Below are 23,201 nucleotides of genomic sequence, written 5' to 3'. Positions count from 1 at the left end.
AATTTTAGCCAGTCAGCCATATTTGATCAAATGTGAATTACATGATATTAGTCTGACTTGGATGTAGCCGTCTGCAAATGTTATTGTTATAACATCATTTGTCGACCTCTTTTGTACATAATACGTGTGTAATATACAGCTGACAAGCAGGCAGCTCAGTGCAGAAATCGTGCTTCAGTTTCTCTCAATAGTGTTGTCATCTGTGAATTATGATTTAAAATAACAATATTCACTGGTTTGCAATGGGGGATTATTTTCACTGGCACAAGTGGCCACAGTCAGCTGGCGCATAAGTGATAATAAAATAAATGCGTTATTTACTATATGTGGCCGCCATCTTGAATACGGTATGAAACTAAATAAAGTAGCAAGTTGTGAAACGCGTTTTTCAAATTCCTACTAATCAGGAAAAAATACTTTTCAAAACCAAAAGATGCGATAGGATAATAATAATTGAAAGTTCACATGAGTGTAACAATGTTATTTATTTTAACTGAAACTAATCCACCTCCTCTATTTTTCTAAATGTTGTGTATTTTGGTGTTTCCGGGGTGTGTGGTGTTAGGAACCTACTGGAAATCAGTTGCTCTTTGCAACAATGTAGGATATCCCAGGTATAGACTTCGATATGGCGTTTATGAGGGGTTTAATCTTCGTGTCCCTGTCTCCATTTTTCCTATCGTTGTTTTTCATGGCCAATAAACTAAGCTAAACCCACATGTACACATGTATTGGCGTTTCACAAATGCACAAACAAAGAACATAGAAATAACATAAAACTATTATAAAGCATGATTCGAGAGGATATCAATAAACTAAAGGGTATATATTTACATGCATCTATGGTCATCTACACAGTCGTTTTCCTTTATACATCAATATGTGTCAAGCGTGTATTGTGAATATCGTTATACTTTGAATCAAGCATGTTCATTCTAAGTTGCAGTGTGAAAACGAAATACATGGATGTATTTTGTTATAAACAGTCATTTTTCACAAAATAAATTATGTTGTTTCATATTGACTATGACTCTGTAATCTTTGACATCCATGCTCAGACGTTTACAAAATGTATTTGACACTTTCAAACAATTCCTCGTAATTTCATTTTGTTTTGCACGGAATAAACGCAAATCGTCGCTGAAATGACCGTCATAATTATCTATTTGCTGCCAAAATGTTTGATTAAAATATTCATACAGTTTAATATCTCCTGGGTTCCATTCAGCGAGAATTTTCTTGACGGGCTGACTCAATGGTGACCGTCCACCCCGGGTTCGTACCTTGCACGAATAATACACGATATCATCAAATGTCCAGCACATCATTTTTTTCAGTAACAATAACGATTCTTCCATATACTCGGTAATCATTACTAAATCTATTTCTCTGTTAAGATCTTCTATCTTCTTCTCGATACTTAAAAGCTGATCTTTTGACTTTTTCCAGTCATACCCTAGCATTGTGAGCTGTCCAAATGGTCCTTGTGTTAGCATATATTTAAAGTGGTCATAACGTCTTGAATAATTAAGAACAAATTCGGCAAAAGGATCACTTAACAGTTGAAGTTTATGTCGGTAGTCACTATTGCTGTAATAAAACGCAGACTCCATCTGAGAGTAAGGTGATCGTAATATGGTTATGAATTTGGAGTTCGGTATAAAACTGTTAAGTACTGTGTGGTTGTAATGTCCGATGTGACTCGCCATGTAATTGTATCCAGGAAACGAAGATTGGGGGTATGTGACTGCATCCACTGTAAAATTGTCTTGCTCAATGTCTATCTGCCCATTTTGTTTTGGTAGAGCAGCAACTAGTTCATTCTTCAAACCAAATCGGTACAATATACATGCGACTGTACTTCCACCAGTCTTCTTTGTTTTAACAAATATGTAATTTTTTAGTGGCTTACATGTGGGTTGGCTTATGTTCTCGTGTGTCAATTTTAATGATGACCGGTCTTTTATTTTGAATCGGCGTTGAAATAGATTGTTTTCACCATTCGAAGTGGGCATTCCATTGTTTTCCAACCTGTAAACAATAATAGTATTGATGTATACTCAACATATATCAAAGTATCTTTGTGATACAAATATACAATAGGTTTTTTGAAATATCTCTGCGTTGTCAAGTTATTGTCCGCTGCGAGTCGTAATTGTTGAATTTTGTTTTGCGTTTGTAAATTCTCACTCCGGATTATGTATATCAGGCGAGTAAGATTTTATTTATATTTCTTTATTGCTCTCTTGCTGTTGAATCACTGTACTTACACTTCTGGTTTCTGATGATTAAAGATTAATTTGTGATGCCACAAATCAACATTATTGTAAGCGTTTAATAATACCAGTCCAAAAAGTACTGCTAGGATTGCGATAAATAGTCGCTTGCAGCTTGGATGATCTGTGTAGTAAATCAGATTTAGAATTTCAAGCACAGTACAATTTAAATGTCAACTATATGTTTGTGATTTTATAAATTTACAATAACAAAATGATATTTAATATGGGAAAATAATGTTTTACTCTTGGAATGGCTCACTCATGCATATTGATGCAAAATGATACCGCATTTATCTTTAATAACAATGGATAACAAAAGATAGATTAACATTGTAAACAACATAAACAATAGTGTCCCATGATTCTTTGGTGCAATCCATGGGATTGAGCGGTTCCCCTTTAAAGCCTTGTAAAGTTGCCACTACTAATACAATAAGTATACAATCTATTTATCAATTCATGTTATATAATGAGTGGTGTTCTCACTGGACGTAATACGCCGTTGTCACAACGCCTTTTATTTGAGAACGTTGTTAAAAGGTGTGTGTGAACAGAGTACGCCGTTGTGGCTCCGGCGTTTTTGACAAAGAAATGGACCAGATACTAAACGCCGTTGTCACACCGGCTCTTGCACAATGGAATGTGCCGTGTGAACACAATACGACGGCCAAAATCCCTCTATCGCCGACTTATTTTGACATTACTTGCTTGACGTTACACAATATGGCATCGGAGGTTACAAGCCGAATGTCGAACTGGTCAGACGAAGAAACTAGATTACTGATATCTGTTTGGAGAGAATCCTATTTCGTCTCACCAGTTATTTCTGCGTTGTCAAGTCCAAATCGATCGGGTTGCTGGGTCTACTGTTGCGTTATTCATACACGCGAATAGCGTGAACATGGACATTACATAACTATAGAGGTATAACCTTAAACTCATCTGTGTCAAAAATATATGCTAAAATAGTAGGAACAAAATTAAAGAAATTTGTTGAAGAAACTGATTTACTAGGCGAAGTTCAAGGTGGTTTTAGAAAAGTTAGACGATGTGAGGATAATGTGTTCATACTTATGTTGCTTTCCTTGATTTTTCTATGGCCTTCAATAGAGTCTGGAGAGAAGGGTTGCGAGTTTGTTTATGAAATGCAGGAATCAGAGGGAAGCTATGGAATATAATTGATGACATGTATGACAATGTTCTAAACAAAATCAATTTTAATGATATTGAAACAGATTATTTCAAAACTAATGAAGGGGTTAAACAATGGTGTGTACTTTACACATTCTTTACTATTCTGACTGACTATTCTCCATTTACATTAATGAATTCGCCAAAATGTTATACAAATCTAAACTGGGGGTAATGATTGGAACACAATTAATACCTGGTCTATTCTAGGCAGATGACATAGTCCTCATAGCAAATAACGTAGTTGAACTTCAAAATATGTTAGATATTGCATCAACATTTGCAGGGCAATGGAAATTAAGCTTTAATCAATCTAAATCCCAGATAATGTATTTTGGAAAGAAGCTACATAAAAGAAACAATTTGGAAATTAGGAAATTTGACACTTGGAGAAACTAAAACATACAAATGAAGCGTTTGTTGAAACTAGTCAAGACATGAAATCCCTAAAACACAATGGTTGGATTAAACACAACAATGAAAAGGAAAATTATATAAAGGATCCTCTTGATCATCACGGCATCTCACTCCTTATTAAGGTGAGGTCAAACGCAACAGACTTGGAAGGGAATAAAACAGGATGAGAAAATTATAAAGGTGACGGGGTATGTAAGCTTTGTAATGACGGAAAGAAGAAAGTTTATCACTTTTTTATTTCTTTGCAAATCAACTAACCACTTGAGAAGTAAATTCTATTCAGCACTGACCAATACAATAGTGGGAAGTGGTGGAGAACCAACTATTGTACATTTTTTTACGATTTTTCTCAGGAGGAATTAATTTCAAATTTAATTTTCTCTTAGGTGATGCTTTATGGGCAATCAATAAGGATTTGGGAAATAATACATCAAACGAAATCCGAAACTTTCTCACCCACCTATGGAAATTCAGAAACGAGAAACTGAATGATTTACATGTATGAATTAATGCTTCTTATAGATTGTTTTTCTTTTCTTTTCTTGTTGTTGTTGAGTGGTATGTTATTTTTACGCCGTTTCAAAGGCTAATGATATTATTATTATTATTATTATTATGAACCGATCATTTCTCGGTCTTGTTCGACCTAACAAGTTGGCGATTTCTTGCTCTTCGAAATCTCGATTAATCGATCGGCGTTGCTTTCTTTTCGAGCGTAAAAAAAACACACGGAAAAACAGAAACTGAGCAAATGCATTTACCAGAGGGGACGCCATTTTGTCGATTGACCTTCTATTTGTTTATTGACCTTTCCGTGATATGATTCGTTGAGGGCGCTAAACACCGGTGTTTTTACTAAGTGAGAACGCGAGCAGACTATTCAGAAGATTAGCTAATATTAGCACAACAAAAAAATAGTGTCAACACCGGCGTTTTTTAGACGTGGGAACGTAGCTTATGTTTATAATCTACACCATAAACAAACAGTACAATGGCGTGTGAACCGAATGGGCAAATATGAAGTCGCTATCATAACAATACATGTGCCGTGTGTTACAAGTCCGTATGTTTCTCTTTGTTATTATCTCATCTCATGATATCCCATATTCCTAATTTGCATTTACGCGATTTTTATTGCCGCAACTATACTGTTCATGAATTTTTGTTTTATTTTATGTTATTTTATTTTATTTTAACGTCGGTAGTTAGAAACATACTGAAACACAAGTACTAGTACGTAACAAAAAACATGAAACAAATAATTAAAAAAAAAATAGTAAAAGTAAAATAAATATATAAAATAAAATACACGCCGTACAATACATCAGATTTTAATCAGATTGACCTTGAACATACCTTTCATTTTCATTATCGAGCTTCTTCTATAGCCTGCTATTGGAAATACGACATGCGTGTTTGTAATTAAAGGGCTTAAAGATTGACGCTACACAAGAAAACCATCCACCATTTTTTTTATTTATCGTGCAGTTAGATAATTACGAATTAGAACAGTCAAAACTGCACACGCCTCTTGAGTATGACGTTGATGATTTTAATAACGAAACAGCCTACCTTCGACGAAAATGTCTTTGTCCTTATCGGATGTAGTCATTTCTATATGTTAAAACTGAGACTGTGAACTTCTGTGCGTAATAGTATTCTAGTATACGTTCCGGTGTTCCCATACATATATGACTTGTTTGCTCTTTAGTGTATAATGTCTAATATACACAGCTTGGGTGGATTAATTTCGCTGGGGCACCGTAGGCTTATGCATATAAATGCGTTTGCTGCAGTTTAGCAGCTCTTATTGGCCGCTTAAGCTATTTTGATATTACGTTGCGGCCATAAAAAATATTTTTAATAATACATGTACTTTATTTGTTTTTTTCAAAAAAAGATGAGTCACTTAATGGTGAAATGAAATTAAAATTATAAAAAGCCGTCTGCCGTTGTTTCGTCACTTGAAGCGCTGTCCCAAACAGGCGCCGATGGCCGTCTGCTGTAGTCACGTGATTACACTCGTCACTAAAAGACCCAAGTCACGTGATAGAGGTCGGCTTCAAAATGGCGGCGTTCAATCGGAGGTTTCACTTCGGCACAGTTTTAACGTGAAATAGTCTCATTTACACGGGCAAATTTGCTTAAAGCTTGCTGTAATCAGTAACAGATATATTTGTGAGAACATATTTGTCTATTTTTTCCTGCAAGTCGAGGTAATTTTATTACAATCACAATTTTAATGATACATAACTGGCATATTTAAAAATCTGTGCATTTCTTTAGGGAAGGGAACTGCAGCTCTCTGGTCGCCCCGCAACGTATACCACGACCAAGAGAGCTGCATAAACTGCAGCAAATAAATGCGTATATTAGCGCAGTTTATTCATGTGTGAAGACGCTTGATTTTTATAAATTTGGATATTACATTTTTTTCTTATAGTTGACCTAGGGTTAACTGTAAGTAATGCTATCGGAAAACCGGAAGTTGCGGAGCCGCGAACAAGGACGGCTGACATGAGAGTTCACGAGGTTATCAATTATTCGGTTCCCGAGTTTGGCGCAGCAACATCTATACAGCCAGGGCTTTGAGAAGGTGGATTGCACTCGTTCGAGTGAGTTGTTTTTAGTTGCGACCAAGCGTAGGAAAAAAAAAATATTTGCAGCTGACCCAGCCACACTGGCAAGTATTAAACCCTGATTGGATTGCAAGTTTTGTATATTTTCTGTATTTCATAACGGCACAGTACTGACTCGGAACTATGGTGTGCCATTAGGGCCAAAATTGAAAAACACCAATAAATAAAAGAATAAATCAAAGAATAGATAAATAAATAAAAGAATAAATCAAAGAATAAAACAATAAATAAAAAAAATAAATTGAAAATTAGAACAAGAAATAAAAGATTAAATTGAAGAATAGAACGATAAATTAAAAAATAGAAGAATAAATAAAATAATAAAACAAAAAATAAAAGAATAGAAAAATAAATAAAACAATAAACTAAAGAATAGAAAATTAAATGAATAAATAAAAGAATAGAAAAATAGAATCAGCTTATTTAAATAAGTGTTTTAAAAAACCTGTTTAAAAGTAAACCGCCGTTGCGTCGCAACGGAGCTAAAAAGTAAACCGCCGTTGCGTCGCAACGGAGCTAAAAATTTTACCGCCGTTGTGCCGCAACGGAGCTAAAAATTTAACCGCCGTTGCGCCGCAACGGAGCTAAAATTTTGACCCAAACTTTAACCCCAAAGTCACAACGCGCTTGGATAACAAGATGTCGAAGGAAAGTCATCACCAACAGGGAGGTGCTGATCATCGTCGATCTCGTTTGGTAACTGCGACTGAAACACTTCACAGAGCCGCTGATGACGTGGCGAAATTATTGGCCGAAGACCAGACAAGTCGTCGCAATGAACCAAGTCATTCACAGTTACATATATCCCCGCCAATATTGTCGGCGCCTTCGGGCTCCCGCGACGCGAGCAGTTCGTTGACAAAATCGACACACGACTTTTCTAGTAAAGAAGCCCTTGGTGAATTATTCCCTAGTTTAAGGGATCAACGTTCTGGAAAAGGTCGCTCAAAACCTAAAAGCAAGTTTATTGCTCTCTTGACGCCCCCCAAACACATGGACACATAAGTTTTGTGTTCTGGCATTGAAAGACGCCAAATTTGTCCCAAGCACTGCGGATAAGGAACATACGGAAGCTTATTAGGGACATGCATGAAAATAAAAAAATAATTTAAAACTCGTGATCACGACTTTGTATTTCGTGGCCACGACTTACTATCTCGTGGCCACGACTTACTATCTCGTGGCCACGACTTACTATCTCGTGGCCACGACTTACTATCTCGTGGCCACGACTTACTATCTCGTGGCCACGACTTACTATCTCGTGGCCACGACTTACTATCTCGTGGCCACGACTTTGTATCTCGTGGCCACGACTTACTATCTCGTGGCCACGACTTACTATTTCGTGGTCACGACTTTGTATCTCGTGGCCATGACTTACTATCTCGTGGCCACTATTGAGTGCCATTTTTGACATGGACATGGAAAAGGAACAGCTGATAGCCCGTTATTTCAACCTTGGTTTAAACTATATGGAGATATGTGTCACTCTAGCATCATATCACAACTATGGTATTAGTGTGAGGCATTTAAAACGTATTTTAGCTAAGTTAGGACTTTTTCGTCGCAAGAATAGAACTGACGATGATGTTGTACGGTTGTTTATTGAACAACAGTTAAATGGATCAGGTCAACTTCATGGATACCGTTGGATGCATCTAGTCTGCATTCAAAATGGGATTAGTACAACTCGAGAGACTGTAAGACGCATCATTAAAGACTTGGACCCCGAAGACGTAGCACTGCGTTCAAGACATCGACTACATAGACGAGCATATCGTTCATTTGGGCCACATTTCGTATGGCATATAGATGGCTACGACAAGCTAAAACCATACGGAATTTGCATAAACGGTGCAATCGATGGATACTCTCGTAAAATAATGTGGTTAGAAGCATTTCGAACTAATAGTGACCCCAAAGTCATAGCAAGTTACTACATTACAGCAGTCGAAAATAATCAAGCATGCCCTAAGATCGTGAGAGGAGATTTCGGGACCGAGAACGGCCACGTAAAACAATTTCAGAAGTTTCTACGAAGAGATGATAATTCACTTCCAGTGCCCGCCTTTGTATATGGAACAAGTCCAACTAATCAGAGAATTGAATCCTGGTGGGGAATATTGAGAAGAGAAAACAGTCAATTCTGGATGAATATTTTTCAGAAAATTAAAGATGATGGTTATTTTGATGGTACTGCATTGGATAAAAATTTGATACGTTTCTGTTTTACTGCAATGATTCAGGTACGAAAATTAAATATTAAGGATGAACATTGAGGGTATTAAAATATAACTACAGTAGCCATGGATATATTGTAATGTGATTTTGAAACTCACCACCAACTTCCACATTTTATGTCGATTTTCTTAACCAATGTGCTTTGTTAATTCATTTTTATGAGTTAGCTAATAATAAATTAATTGAAGTTCTTCAAACATTTAGTGTTTTACCGCATTTTCAGTGGTAAATCACCATAACAAAATCATGACAATTTGCCCTAATCGTGAATATATCAATTTATATCAAATCAATTTACTAGTGTGAACAGAAGTTGTAATGTTACGATTTTACTTATACTATACCGTCTTTAACTATTTTCCAGGAAGAATTGGACGAGGTAGTTTCAGTATGGAACGCACATAGGATGCGTCCAACACGCAACCAAATTGTTCCGAATGGTCGGCCGATTATGCTTTTTAGTTGTCCACAACTATTTGGAGCAGAAGATTTCTCCTTGCCTGTGTCGGAAACCGAAATCGAGGCATGTAAAGAGGAGTGTACGTTTAAAGGCGCATATCCTTGTGACGAAGATATTTTCGAATTGTGTTGTATAATTATGATGGAAATCAACAGAGATGTCCCAACAGATGCATATCAAGCTGCCGAACTATACATTGACCTGCGCACTGCTATCATACAGGCGCTGGCTTGACGATACTGTAATCATGTTGCGTTTGGAAAAATTTGGGGACCCTGAATATATTAATTTGGTAACATGGCGTTTGTTCAAAAGTAGATGACGGAGTAGTTGTTGTGGTCATTTATGCACGTTGTTTTCAAATATCCGTAGCCTAATTTGATGTAATTGCATAAAAAACTCCATTAATCAAAGATGTTAGTAAATATTTACGTTTGATTTGCTTTGAATAAATTGTTATATTCATTGTGATGAATTTGTTTTTGCGTATCTGTTGACTGACTTATTTAGCTGATTACTAGCGAATGGCTGTGTTATATCTATCATTGTTTATTGTTTAGGCCCATGTGAGGTCCTGGACACAACTCGACTCAGTGATTTGAAACTAATTACGATATAACCGTCGCTATCCGGACTACTATTTCTGACAGTTGGTATTCGCAGTTACTAATATAGTGAACGATTAATCAAAAGATATGACGCGTTCAGTACTTAGTGTGATTGGCTGTATGATTGATGGTTACGCCCTGGAGTTTTTATACTTCTTTGTAATTGGTTAAGGTTTTGAAAGTGAATAAAGTTGTTTTAGTTGGTCTTGGCGAGTACACGAGGAGAGACGCAGTCTTGGAAAGTCTTGAGGCAGTCTAGGGACATAGTCTTGGTTCAGCCTTGCGATAGTCTTGGGAATTTTTCCCCAGGGCGCTGTGTCTTATAGAGTGCTCGACTGACCGACTAAGACAAGAGATGAAACGTATTTTGTTGTGTGCGTCTATTTGACTATAAGGCTTAAGTGACTTTCCCGATCCCGTACCTCAAGGGGGCGCGATAGAGAGACGAGACGATATTCCCCCCTGACACGTGTGGAGAACCTCAGAGGAAAAGAATCCCCCCGTGATATCATCATGGTATACTGTGTGATTTGAACAAATATTCATCCACACCGTGGGTAAAAATTTGATAATAATTGCAGACAAATGTCGATTGAGAGTTTAATTAATTTGAAAGTAGCCTTTGGGTGAATTTTAGCAAATTTAGATATGAGATTGCATCACTGACTAACCCAATTGGAAACCATGAATTATTTCATTTGTATTAATAAATAAAATAACACTTGAATATTCAAACAACAACATTTATTAATTCATTTAGCAGAGTATACAGTAACAAGTAAAAATACCAACGCCCTACATGTGGTCAATGCAGCTAAAACTGAACGTCTGATCCACGACATGTGAATATATGTAATAGTCACTGAAATTCAATACCATAACAAGAAGAGAAACAAACAACATAATATTAGTAGAAAAAACAGGATTCATAATAGAAAACACGGTAAGGCATGCTTCTTTGCTTTAATACTAATGGTCACTGAAAGCAAAGTAGGTGATTTATAAACGATTTATGTAACACAACGCAACAGTATTTTGAAATGTAACTGTTATAACTGCTCTAGTGTTGATAGCATGATTCTCATGCCTCCGAGATTACTGATAAACGACAAAAATAGGGCATTAATGACTGCCTCTTGATCCGAACAATCGGATATATGTGGGTAAAACAAACAACAGGCAAAGAAATCTGCCAAATACAAGCAATTTCATCACAAGAACAGAAAGTGAAAATAAACTTTCTGTGCAATGCAATTGAACATTTTCCCTTTCTAAATAATGTCCATCACCCAAACACCAGCATTCAAAATGGTGTTGAATTCGGCTCTAAAGTCTGGATAGTTGTCATATGATGAAGGCAGTTCCAGTAAATTTGAGCAGGTATGTGCTACTGGACGACGGCATATACCAGACAGCTTGACAAATGATATGTTTAGAGGATCCTCAGGCATCAGATCAGATCCAGTAATGAAACGTAGAAAGCTCTTCAACAATGATCCATCAATTTCACGTATATACCCAGATGTGTCATACATATCTTGAACTGTGCTGTCATCATCTATAGTATTAACCTCAAAATCCTTGAGGTCAACTTCAAATTCGTCAAGCCTCCCTCTTTTTGAAAGTCAATTTGGAAAGAAGATCCCTAACCCTAACTGTAAAAGTTCAGCTTTTTTACTGTTCTTTCTGACAGACATATTTCTTGTACCCCCACCTTCTTTACTGCGAACTTGTTTGAATGAGTTGGTTGAGTAACAATAGTCCAGCCAACCATAATCAATACGTCTGTCTCTTTTCATGGCATTCTTATTACCAAAACATCTCTGACGATCTGGGTTACGTTTTTTAAATGAATCTTCATCACCATCATCTTCATCAGATGATTGTAACTGTTGTTTGCTCTTCGTTCTGCTCTCCAAACCCAATTTGCTTCGCAGCCTATTTAACAGAGCAGATTTCCCTCTAGTATGATGACTTGCACCGACACGATCCATTTTCCTACAAAAGTTAACAACTGCTAAACGATCACCATAAGAAGGAATGTATTTTGACAACATGTCTTCCTCCATCAAAATAACCACAGCTGGATCAATCTAAACATGAATTGAAACAAATGAAAATTACTTCAAATATATGTTTACTTTGATATATTAACATTGATGCAATATATGTAGTATTATATAAAGCTGTACTAATGATATGACAGGCAGAAGACTACACACACTCTCACACACAAGTATGCATACACATCAGGTGCCAATTTGTAGAAAAAAGTACCTTATCATCTCTCAGCTTATCTATCACTTCTCTTGATACACCACGACGTCTCACAAAGTCATATAATTGGTCTGCCATGGGTACTTTAGTACTGTAGGAATTTAAAACATATTATGTGGTCAATGTGATATTATATTTTTGTGATGACATTGCTCAATACTAATTTTAAATAATTATTATTCAATAATTAAATTGAGATTTATTCACAATATACCACCTATGTTCAAGGCATTAAGGAGTAACTGCAGATAAGCTAGAATTGAATGCCAGTGATTCAATAGAGTGCCCAATAGTGTTTCATGATAACAGCTGCCAAAATCATGCTTGGCTAAGTGTGGTCATTGCAATTAGGTAATTAGTAAGCAGTAAAATGTAACCCTAAACTGAATATGTATATGATATGACACAGACTTAGCTTCACACAATCCCCAATCATTTTTAACTGTTGTAAACTGAATATGTATATGACATGACACAGACTTAGCTTCACACAATCCCCAATCATGTTTAACTGTGATCATAAACAATGCAAAGTGTGTTTGAAAATTGCTTTATAAAGCAGTAGCAGCGGAAGTTATAAAGCAGTATAAAATGTAATTATTGTTTGTGATTTGATTCAAAATGTCACTCCGTCAGATCATAAAATACATTTTATCATTTGAGTTCTTCTTTCAATACAGTTGTATGTTATAGATGGACTTGTTAAAATACATCATTGTCCTTGACAGACAAAATATTAGCTTAGAAAGAACTCCCAATTGCTGATGGATTTTGAGGCATGAAGTACAATTGCTGTATTACAAGCACAGCTTCAATACACATAGAGCAAAAACTGTGCTTATTGCATGCAAAATCATTGAAATGCGTCTTTGACTATAGACTTGATATTTTTACAGTAAGCACATGTGCTTCTAATAAAGCAAATACAGTATTTAAAAATATAATTGGTCCCAATTAGCTATGGTTTAACAATTACAAATATTTAATGAAAAATGATCATAAATAATATTTTGGTTATATATCTTGTCAGACAGCACAATTTCTAATAGCACCGATTGCATGTCACTATATGCAGTACTTAGTAAATTAAGAAATACATATGAACCTTATAGGAGGTGAGTAATAAAATTAATATCAGATCTGTGGATTATTTAAAAGCACCTATGTTCCTAGTTTCATATATGTGGAGTACCAATGAATTGGTTAATTTATGCAAATTAGGTAATTAGTAAGCAGTAAAATGTAACCCTAAACTGAATATGTATATGGTTTATCCCTAAGCACCTACATGTGTATTTATTAAGTTTTATTGTAATCTGTTTAATGGTTAAAATTGGCTTATTTATATGCAAATAAGGTAACTAATAGGCAAACAATTTCAATCAAAACTAATCAGTACTGTACATTCTACAAAGTTTCATTGAAATCTGTTTAATGGTGCATGAGAAGCAAGTGAAAATGCCTAATATTGGCTAATTATTATGCAAATTAGGTCATTGTTATGCACAGATTCAACCAAAAACTAAACAGGTCTGCACATTATCCCAGAGCATCTATATATCAAATTTTATTGACATTTGTTTAATAGTACACAAGAAACAAGTTAAAATGCTTAAACGTGGTTAATTAATATACAAAACTAGGGGGCTCGACCGTGAACAAATGGGGTAAACACAGCGCCACATACCCGAATACTTCAGCAATTGGAGTACCCTGGGATCTCACAGGGAGAGGTACAAATATCATACAACATAATTATCTAAAAACATGAATAATGTAGAAGGTAACACTGACATCTTAATACTATCAACCGGGAAGTGACAGAAATGGCGGCACTTTCCAATTCAACTGATTGGTATCAACTGTCGATTTGAAATACTTACTGCCGAATTCAGTTACTGTTCGAAACTGCAGATTTACTACATATGAAACGAATCAATCGTTCCCTCCCTGTGGTATTCAAATGCACTGTATAAATTATTTCAATAACTTACCAAATCGGCTTTTTAGGAGCTGGAAACTTCAATGACGGTTCGTTGAGTCAGTCAGGAAGCCTACTAATGTCATCGCTAGAGGTCGCTCTACAGTCAAATGTCATCGTGATTTAATAGAAATAGTAAGTCGTGGCCACGAGATAGTAAGTCGTGGCCACGAGATAGTAAGTCGTGGCCACGAGATAGTAAGTCGTGGCCACGAGATACAAAGTCGTGGCCACGAGATAAGTCGTGGCCACGAGATAGTAAGTCGTGGCCACGAGATACAAAGTCGTGGCCACGAGATAGTAAGTCGTGGCCACGAGATAATAAGTCGTGGCCACGAGATAGTAAGTCGTGGCCACGAGATAGTAAGTCGTGGCCACGAGATAGTAAGTCGTGGCCACGAGTTTTAAATTATTTTTTTATTTCCATGTATGTCCCTAATAAGCTTCCGTAGTAACAGGTTTAGGCGAGAAGAAAATTGTTTTTCAAAACAAAAGCGGCGATCACGAGTATCTCGTGAATACATTATATTCTGAATTTCCAAAGCTAAGATATGCTATGGAATTCACAATTTGGCGCACGTGTGGCCGAAATAGCAAAACGCTTGTTGAACTCAAGCCGCCTATATATGGATATTCGCTGAAGTTTCTCAGAAAGGACTCTATACTAGGATCTGCTGTTGCCTATTACAAAAGAATCTGTTATTGGAACCAGAAATGACGACAAGATCATTAAGCTCAGACGTAAGTGTTCTTGTCTGCTTTGTATTTATTTATTTGTTTATAAATTTATTTATTTATTTAGTACATCATGCAAAAATTTAAAGTTCATATTTTTGGCTATTCTAGATTACTTAAGGTAGAAATCTACTCATAACTGAAAATATGCAGAATTTATTCATTTTGCAAAATTGTACTCCTTGTCAATCGAAGTATAATGGCATAAAAAAGTTGGGTGTCACCAACTGTATTTTAATGAATGGCAGCCATTTTGTTAGTTTTGTAATGCTTCTACTATTGGTTCCTAGATATTATGACATATTATGAAATATCTCAAATTCTAGGCTGTATGGTGACAGAGTGAATATATATATATATTTGATGCCTGGTGGGATACTTTTTGCTATCCTGAATTATGTTCTATGAAATTTCCCTAAAAATATTAGGTCAATTTTCTCAAAATACAGGTAGTGTACACAAACATTTTATCATGTTAACTTTACCTTAGGTAAAGCACATTTCACATTAATTGGTACTCAGCAAATTTAAGACATACCACGGTACTGTATATATGTTATTTTGCTTGGTGACATTAACTCATATTATTATACATCTGTCACCCTAATGCCATAAGTTACAGTGTGTCGTAATTTTGCAGTATTTTACAGTGTATTTTCATCCTACCAAATATGGAATGATTATGCCCGTAAACGTCCTCTAATAATAAAAACAAACATGGCTGCAATCATGGTTTGACCGGACTCCACACAAAGAAGTTCACTGATTCTGTACTAAACTTTTTTGGATTTCGGCATTGTATCTTCGAGAGGAAAAGATGTATAATAAAAAGGTTATTACTAGGATACCGCAAAGTATGCACTCAGACTGTACACCCTAGCATTGACCTCCGGTGCGCATCGGTCAATACTTTTTGGTATCCTCTTAATAACCTCATATTAATGACTACTGAAAGTTTATTTTGAAAACATCCGTAGGAATAGTCATATTTCTGCCTATTTTGAGAACCAACAGCGACTGTAATTTTTTGCAAATGCATGTCCACTAAATTTAAATTTGTCCACTAAAATTAATTAACATCATGCCTAATTAGCATAAATTTGTAATTGTAATTTGTAAGGAATGTTCCATGAAAGCATGATTTATTTGTTGTTTTGATGCTTGTAGATGGTCATGTGATAAAAAGGTTGTCACTTGATATCACTTATTCATAGAGCTGGTTAATAATAATGGCATCATGGGTTATTTATTCACCTCATCTTTGGTTCATGAATAATACTAGCTCATGGCATTACTCATATCAATCAGCTCTATATACAAGTGATATAAGGTAATAAATAACCTTGTATTGTTTTTTATCATAGTTAATTTCAGGAAAACAGACCCCACAAGTTACATGCATTCACTGTAATGCATCTGTTGACATAGATTGCTTTAGTGATCATTACAAACATTGTAATAAAGAGACTGACTCCAGTGATAACACCAGTGATGAAGGGATAACTGATGAAGAATGTAGCAATGAATCAAAAAAATCCACGGTGAAACATCTAGCTGTAGATTTTACAAGTAGCCGATTAGAGGATCGGGTAAGTTTGTCTGTGTAACCCTCATGGTGTACTGTTAAAATAAAGTATGCTATTGCAAAGTTTATTTATCTCTCTGTAGTGATATACAGTGATAGGCATATTTATAAAAAAATGTGATTACTGATTATCAGCGTTATTTCAAATTGAAATATTAAATATTGAATACTAGTAGCCCAAAATAAAGCACTTTTTGATTAAATTATGTTGAACTAACTTATTTGTTAGAACTTGTGGCAATGTTACAATATTATCCGATCAATTTAATTATTAGTCATTATGATTTATAAAAATTTGTGTATTTATAAAACATTTAATTTTATTTATAAAATGTTTAATTTTATTAATTTGTCATGAACCTCGTTCATGCCTTTATGGAATTTACTGTACAGTATTGCAAGAGAGAAAAAAATATTGAATGCATTAAACATTGAAACTCTGGAATTAACAGGACATAGCAATAAGAAAGACACTAGATTTTAAATATATTTTGTTACATTAGATATGTAGTTGTCACATCATGATTGTAATTTGATTTTAAATTACATTTTAGTTCATTGCTAAAGTTGATGTGCTGATGAGTGTCTTCAATGGAACTAAAAATAAGGAAGAAATTCTAAGATGCATGTCTTTCTGCAATGGTAACTCAGAAAAAGCATATGATATTCTGTCTGAACATGAAAGTGGTAAGAAATTGTGTCATATTTGTTTTGTTGTGTGTTCCAAAAATCAAAAAGCTGACTTTTTCTATTTCTAGAACTATTGTATGTAATTTGTATGAAGACATTTTAAACTTGTTTGCAGGAGAGGGATGTCTTTGTGCCCTTGGGTGCTTACGGTTTGGGTTCTGTCTGTTTTTCTGTCCGTTGCATTATCTCCAAAGTTCATGAACCGATTTTCCCTAAACTTGGTACATATGGTATATACATGATGGTGTACAAATGACCCAAATTTTTGCCTCTGTTCTGATACAAAATGGCTGAACAATGGCCATTAATTGACCCCAAAATAGCCTAAAAACCTCATTTTATATGTGTAGAGTATTATTTCTACATTGTGCTGGCCAATTCTGTTCAAACTTAGAATATGGATAAACCTGTTTTTCAGATTTTTTAAAATTTGTTAGTGAAAAGAAAATTTATTTTGGTTCATTTTTGCAGCAACTTGAGAATACATTAGACATATCGCACATATTGAATTGTCTGGCAGTCCAAGTCATTAGTTCAGTGTAGAACTGGTACATGCATGCACTTGATCAAAAATGAGCTGACATTTCATTTGTCATATATTTAATTACAAGAACAGAGGATTCTGTGACATTCTCAATAGCTTACCAAAAATTGCTATAAAAATTAAATTTTTATGTAAAATATTAATATATGCCATGTCTGTAATGAAATGAAAGAGAAGGTATAGAGTACAATTGTTTACATTTTGTGTTCATTTTCCACTACGGGTAACGTTGTCACAGCAGATCATGAGCAATTGCTGGTCAGTGAGCAAACTTATTGTATAATCTTGGTGCTGTTCAGTGTTGGCTAGGTTTAGTGCATAGAATTTTGGAGATTTTGGTAAAAATGTTTCTACAAAATCTGCATTAACTTAATATGTCAGGAATGTCATTCAAAAATCTACTCTTATTACAACCTAGCAACCTATATCCACCTAAAATATAGCCATTGTTCATAAGGAACATGTTTCTTTTTTATTGCAACTCTCCCAAATCTGATACATGTACTTAGAGCATGGTTAGTAACCGTGCTTAGAGCGAGTGCATAAATCATTTTTGTACCCTTTCACAATATTTTTATCAGTATTGAATGTTGATCATACTCCCTTCCTCCCTCTGATATGTTAAATAGATGGACTTTGATAATAATTGTGCCTAGATTGTATCTATTTTTATTCTTTGTAGGATATTTTTCTTCTTTCAATCATAATCATGTTTAGGCTACAACTCTTCAGTATCTGCTCATTCAGATTAAAGTGAGGACTATACTTCCATAACTTGTAATTTGACTTTTCTCTATGTGATTGTACAATCATAACAATGTGTTCCTAATCTGCATTTATTGAGGTATTTTGAGGCTAGAAATGGTGACTTTGACAAAACCTCTTTTTACCCTGAAACTGTGTCATTCAATTAATATATGAATATTATATTGTGGCGATTAATGGTGCACTTTTTAAAGTTGTTTGTTCTAATTGTATTAACTCACTCACATTCACTCAACTAAAAGATGATGATGTTTTATTATGAATATGCACTCTATTTCAGGTGCATCACTATCAAATGTTTACACTTCTATAGTTGAACCAGCTGTCAGTGACAGTGATGTTGGTCAATGTAGCTTTCAAAGTGATCCGTTTGAACCTGTTGTATCTACTGAGACAGCAGCCAGTGCCATGGCCAGTGACTTGTATAGTATTGTACTTCCAAATCAATTGCAAACTGCAGTAAATACATGTACTGAAACAGCAGCCAATATCAATAGCATGTATACTACTAGCTTTTCAAGTCAACAGCAAACTGCAGTATATACAAATACTGGTGCAGTATCAAGTGCCAGCAACATGTACACAAGTTTTCCAAGTCAGCCACAGTCTGCAGTTACTGCGGCAGCAACCAGTGCCAGCAACTTCTGTACATGTTTTCCAAGTCAGCAGCTAACTGCAGTTACTGCAACAGCAACCAGTACCAGCAACATTTATACAAGTTGTCCAAGTCAGCCACAATCTGTAGTTACTGCGGCAGCAACCAGTGCCAGCAACTTGTATACAAGTTTTCCATGTCAGCCACAGTCTGCAGTTACTGCGGCAGCAACCAGTGCCAGCAACATGTACACAAGTTGTCCAAGTCAGCCACAATCTGCAGTTATTGAGACAGCAGCTAGTGCCAGCAACATGTATACAAGTTTTCCATGTCAGTCACAATCTGCAGTTTGTGAGACAGCAGCTAGTGCCAGCAACATGTATACTACTACCTGCTTACCAAGTCAACAGCAAACTGCAGTACCTACAAATACTGGCACAGCCTCCGTTACCAGGATAACTGATTTGACTGAACTAATTTATGCAACTAAGGAAATGGAAATACAAGAAAAACTGCAAATATTTAGGGAACAGCTTCTATTTTATGATGCTAGACCACACCGACTGTATATGGAGCGTACACATTTATTAGAAAATAACATAGCATTCTTCAAGCGCATTGACTTCTCAATATTGCAGCCTATTTGTGTGATATTCGAAGAAGAAGATGCTGTGGATGCTGGGGGTCCTCTGAGAGAAAATTTCTCTCTGTTTTTTGAAGAAATAGTTTCAGCAAAACTGGATATGTTCATCAGAACACCAACTGGTTATTTACTCCCAACGAACAACAAAAGGTGTATCTATGGTGGACTGTTTGAAATTGTTGGTATAGCAGTTGCAGCGGCAGCAATGAATGATGTGCCATCCATGCTTCCATTACATCCGGCTATAGTGAGTAAAATGTGTAATGAAGATCCAAGTAGTATGATGAAGTTTCTCTGCATTGAAGACGTGCCTGATACTTATGCTCGGCAATTTATTAAGAAGGTAAGATATGTATCTCACACAATCATAAAGTTCCCACATTAAAATCTGCCAACCTAAACACAGTGTCAAGTGTGGATCGTATATAAACACTCGTCACCAAGTATGTCATTGTGTATTTCACTACATGGTCTATGAATCAACTAGATGCTGCATCATTGTTTCAATTGCTTCTTTTTCATTCAGCATCATTTATAGAGATCTTTTTATTAGATTAACTGCATGTACCAATTTGTGCAGCATGCACTACAGCCATATTGTCCCTGCAAAACAATGTTGTTCTTTTTCAATAAATTCTGGAGTTTCTAAAATTTTGCCAAAATTGGGTTACCCACATTATCAAGTGAGTTTAACTTATATCATGACAATCTTGAAAAATGAACAAAATATTGTGACAAAGATTGCAATGAACATGAACTAGATGACTGGTGATACCTTCAGCCATTGAGGCAAATATACCTTGCACAGTTAAAGTGCTGGTTTGAACTTTCTATATCTAATTAACTAACATGGACGTTGAACTTGTTAGGCATACTTTGACTGATTTAAAAAAAATGTCTTTTCTCATTTGGTATAAACTGTTATCATGCTGAAATAATCCAAATATTTACAAATTACATTTTTTATAGTTGACACAGTCACTAAAACTGACTGGGGACTATTTCATTGAAAATGACTTGTTAACTTGTTATACTAATATCCTAAATAATTTATTAGAGAGTGAATCAGTTGATTATGTAATGTAATTGTAAAATAAACTTATTATTGTTTGCAGATAATCTTGAATACATGCTACTACACTCTTCATAAAAGTACAGCTGCACATATAAATCACAAGCATTACAACATGTATATTGAACTTATTCCTTTCTAACAGTCCAAGAAAGGCAAACTATTTTTGGGCTTGTCCAACAAAATTTTGTTTATTCTGCTTATTTACAGATGTTGGAATGTGTATCGAATGATGATCTAACTGAATTGTTGAATGATGAAACCCAACCAACACATTACGTTGATATGTGTGGATGGGATAATTCTTGTATAATCACAGTAAGTTGTATTTATTTATTTGTTTATTTATTTATTTATTTATTTATTTAATTATTTATTTATTTATTTGTTTATTTGTTTGTTAATAGCAGTAGCAAATCACCCACCCAATTGTTGCTGCCACATTGTTATGAAGTCCAACTCACAACTAAATGATTTTTTAGTCCCTGTTCGGACACAGACCGAAAACGGGGACTTATGGTCTATGTGTTCATGTGTGCGTCCTGACCTATATCTTAGAAATGCCTGGGCCGATTACATTCAAACTTCACACATACATCATACATAATATTATACTTATGCACATCAATTTGTTTCACGATCTGATTCAAGATGGCCGAATGGCAACCTTTTTTGTGTTGAAAAATCATCAGAATCTAGCATTTAGGGAAGGATTTTGTTCAAACTTGGTACATATGTTGGACATTATAAGACCTTGATGCATGTCATTTTATTTTTCAAATCGAATTCAAAATGGATGACTGGTGGCCATTTTGTTTTAATGAATGCTGTTCTAGAGCCGTATTTCTGACTTGCTTTGACTGATTATGTTCAAATTTTATATATTCATTATACATCATGTTATAAATATACAGATGTATTCAAAATGGCTAACAACTAGCCATTTTGTTTTAATTAATGCTGTTCCAGAACAATATCTCCCAATATGGACAAGTACTTGTTTGACGATCAGAAACATTTTAATGTTAAAAAATCATCATAATCAGCTTTTGGCTCCATATCTCTGACATATTTATGTTCCAACTATATCACTATAAACAAAATTAAGTTTGATAACTAATGGGGACTGTGCCATGCATGGCTTGTGTTTCTCTAAAATACATCCCTCTACCTTCTAGAATCAAAAAGGGAGCTTATTTCATGGTGATGTCTGTGTGTGTGTGTGTGTGTGTGTGTATGTATGTATGTGTGTAGGGATGCATGCATGTCTGTCTGTGCATGAAATATGTTCAACTGATCTATCTTGAACTAAAATGACTTGGATGAATGAGTGGATGAGTCTCAACTTTCATTAGTGTCAGTTGCCACTTGCAGTGTAAAAGCATATGAAAGTATCAGTAACTATCACCCTTTTTTTCAGCTTTCAAAACCGTCATGAATTGGCCTCGTACATCATTGAGTATTCCATTATTCCATATTTCCAAAGGTCTCTCCAAAAATGGCTTTTTATGTTGTTGCAAAAGGTCATGTATTATGAGTGTAATAAGCGTAAGTAATGTTACCTCAAAGAAGCTGTATGATGCCACCAGAACTCAGATTAACAATATGAAGAGTGAACATTCATCAGATAAAAACAGTGATGCTTATCGGACTGTTCTATATGTAGATAGGCTTCTGAGTGAAATAGGTGAGTGAATGCATGTAGGTTTAGATAGGTAAAATGTTGCCAGCAAATTGCACTTAATTATATAAGCCATTGCTACCTATAAATTTATGAATTTACCAAGCTATATATGCTAGTCTGCTCACACAAATGCATTTCTGTTGGCAATACTACGGTACAAACAAACATAACTAGGATTTATTTAAATGCATTTGTTAAATGAAAATAATGTTGAAAACTAAATAAATACTGCACCCATGGGAGAGCAGTATTGATTGTAGTTGCATTCATGCACAGTTCCTTAGCATAGACTAATTCGTCAGAAGTCTTTGTTGAGACAACATGCATGAATGTTTAACCAGTGCTATAAACCAGTAAATACAAGCTAAATCTGACCTGTTTTTAAGACCTGGTCTGCACTCATAGCATTGGCTAACAAAGTATGCACAATTTGTATTCAATGTCCAAAAGGTTTGCAATTCATTTTGGTATGCCATATCCGACATGACAATCAACATGAGCACATACATGGATATTGTTCAAAAAAAGGAAATAACTGACAATGAGACTTTACTACTTCATCCTATTTGATATTGTTTTATTACTGTATACCTTCCTGGTACTGTACTATATAATCATAGTTAAAGGGACTAAAAATTTGTATATTCTTAAGTTTTGGCGTACCTTTGGTTACTTTGAATCTGGAATCTATTCTAGCAATAATACATTTGACAAATTTCAGATGCCCCTACTGACAACCTGTAACATTCATATGTAATTAAAAGTTTAGTTTGAAATAATAATTCAACTTCC

The 23,201-nt window shown here is 35.1% G+C and overlaps 1 protein-coding gene across 3 annotated transcripts; it reads right to left on the bottom strand.

Moving 5' to 3' along the window:
* Nucleotides 1-466: 466 nt before the first annotated feature.
* On the bottom strand, nt 467-5,590 carry LOC144346061 (galactosylceramide sulfotransferase-like). Of its 3 annotated transcripts, none has more exons than XM_078007077.2 (4): nt 5,460-5,590; nt 5,244-5,279; nt 2,271-2,400; nt 467-2,031 (listed from the first exon to the last, which is right to left on the bottom strand). In XM_078007077.2, the coding sequence occupies exons 1-4, from the start codon at nt 5,497-5,499 to the stop codon at nt 987-989; spliced, it is 1,251 nt and encodes a 416-aa protein (XP_077863203.2). In that variant the 5' UTR covers nt 5,500-5,590; the 3' UTR covers nt 467-986. The 3 variants fall into 3 exon arrangements, with proteins under 3 accessions (XP_077863203.2, XP_085350911.1, XP_085350912.1); XM_085494785.1 differs by having other exon boundaries at nt 5,244-5,276; XM_085494786.1 differs by lacking the exon at nt 5,244-5,279.
* Nucleotides 5,591-23,201: the final 17,611 nt, after the last annotated feature.

Source organism: Saccoglossus kowalevskii, chromosome 21 (genome assembly GCF_978046115.1).
Source record: "Saccoglossus kowalevskii chromosome 21, keSacKowa6.1, whole genome shotgun sequence".
Taxonomy (NCBI): Eukaryota; Metazoa; Hemichordata; class Enteropneusta; family Harrimaniidae; genus Saccoglossus; species Saccoglossus kowalevskii.
This window is presented reverse-complemented; position numbering and strand designations above follow the sequence as displayed.

Coding starts and splice junctions, on each gene's coding strand:
- LOC144346061 (XM_078007077.2), bottom strand. CDS start 5,499: ATGACTACATCCGATAAGGACAAAGACATTTTCGTCGAAG. Junction 5,280..5,459: donor CAAAGACATTTTCGTCGAAG/GTAGGCTGTTTC, acceptor TATTTCCAATAG/CAGGCTATAGAAGAAGCTCG. Junction 2,032..2,270: donor AATCATCAGAAACCAGAAGT/GTAAGTACAGTG, acceptor TATTGTTTACAG/GTTGGAAAACAATGGAATGC.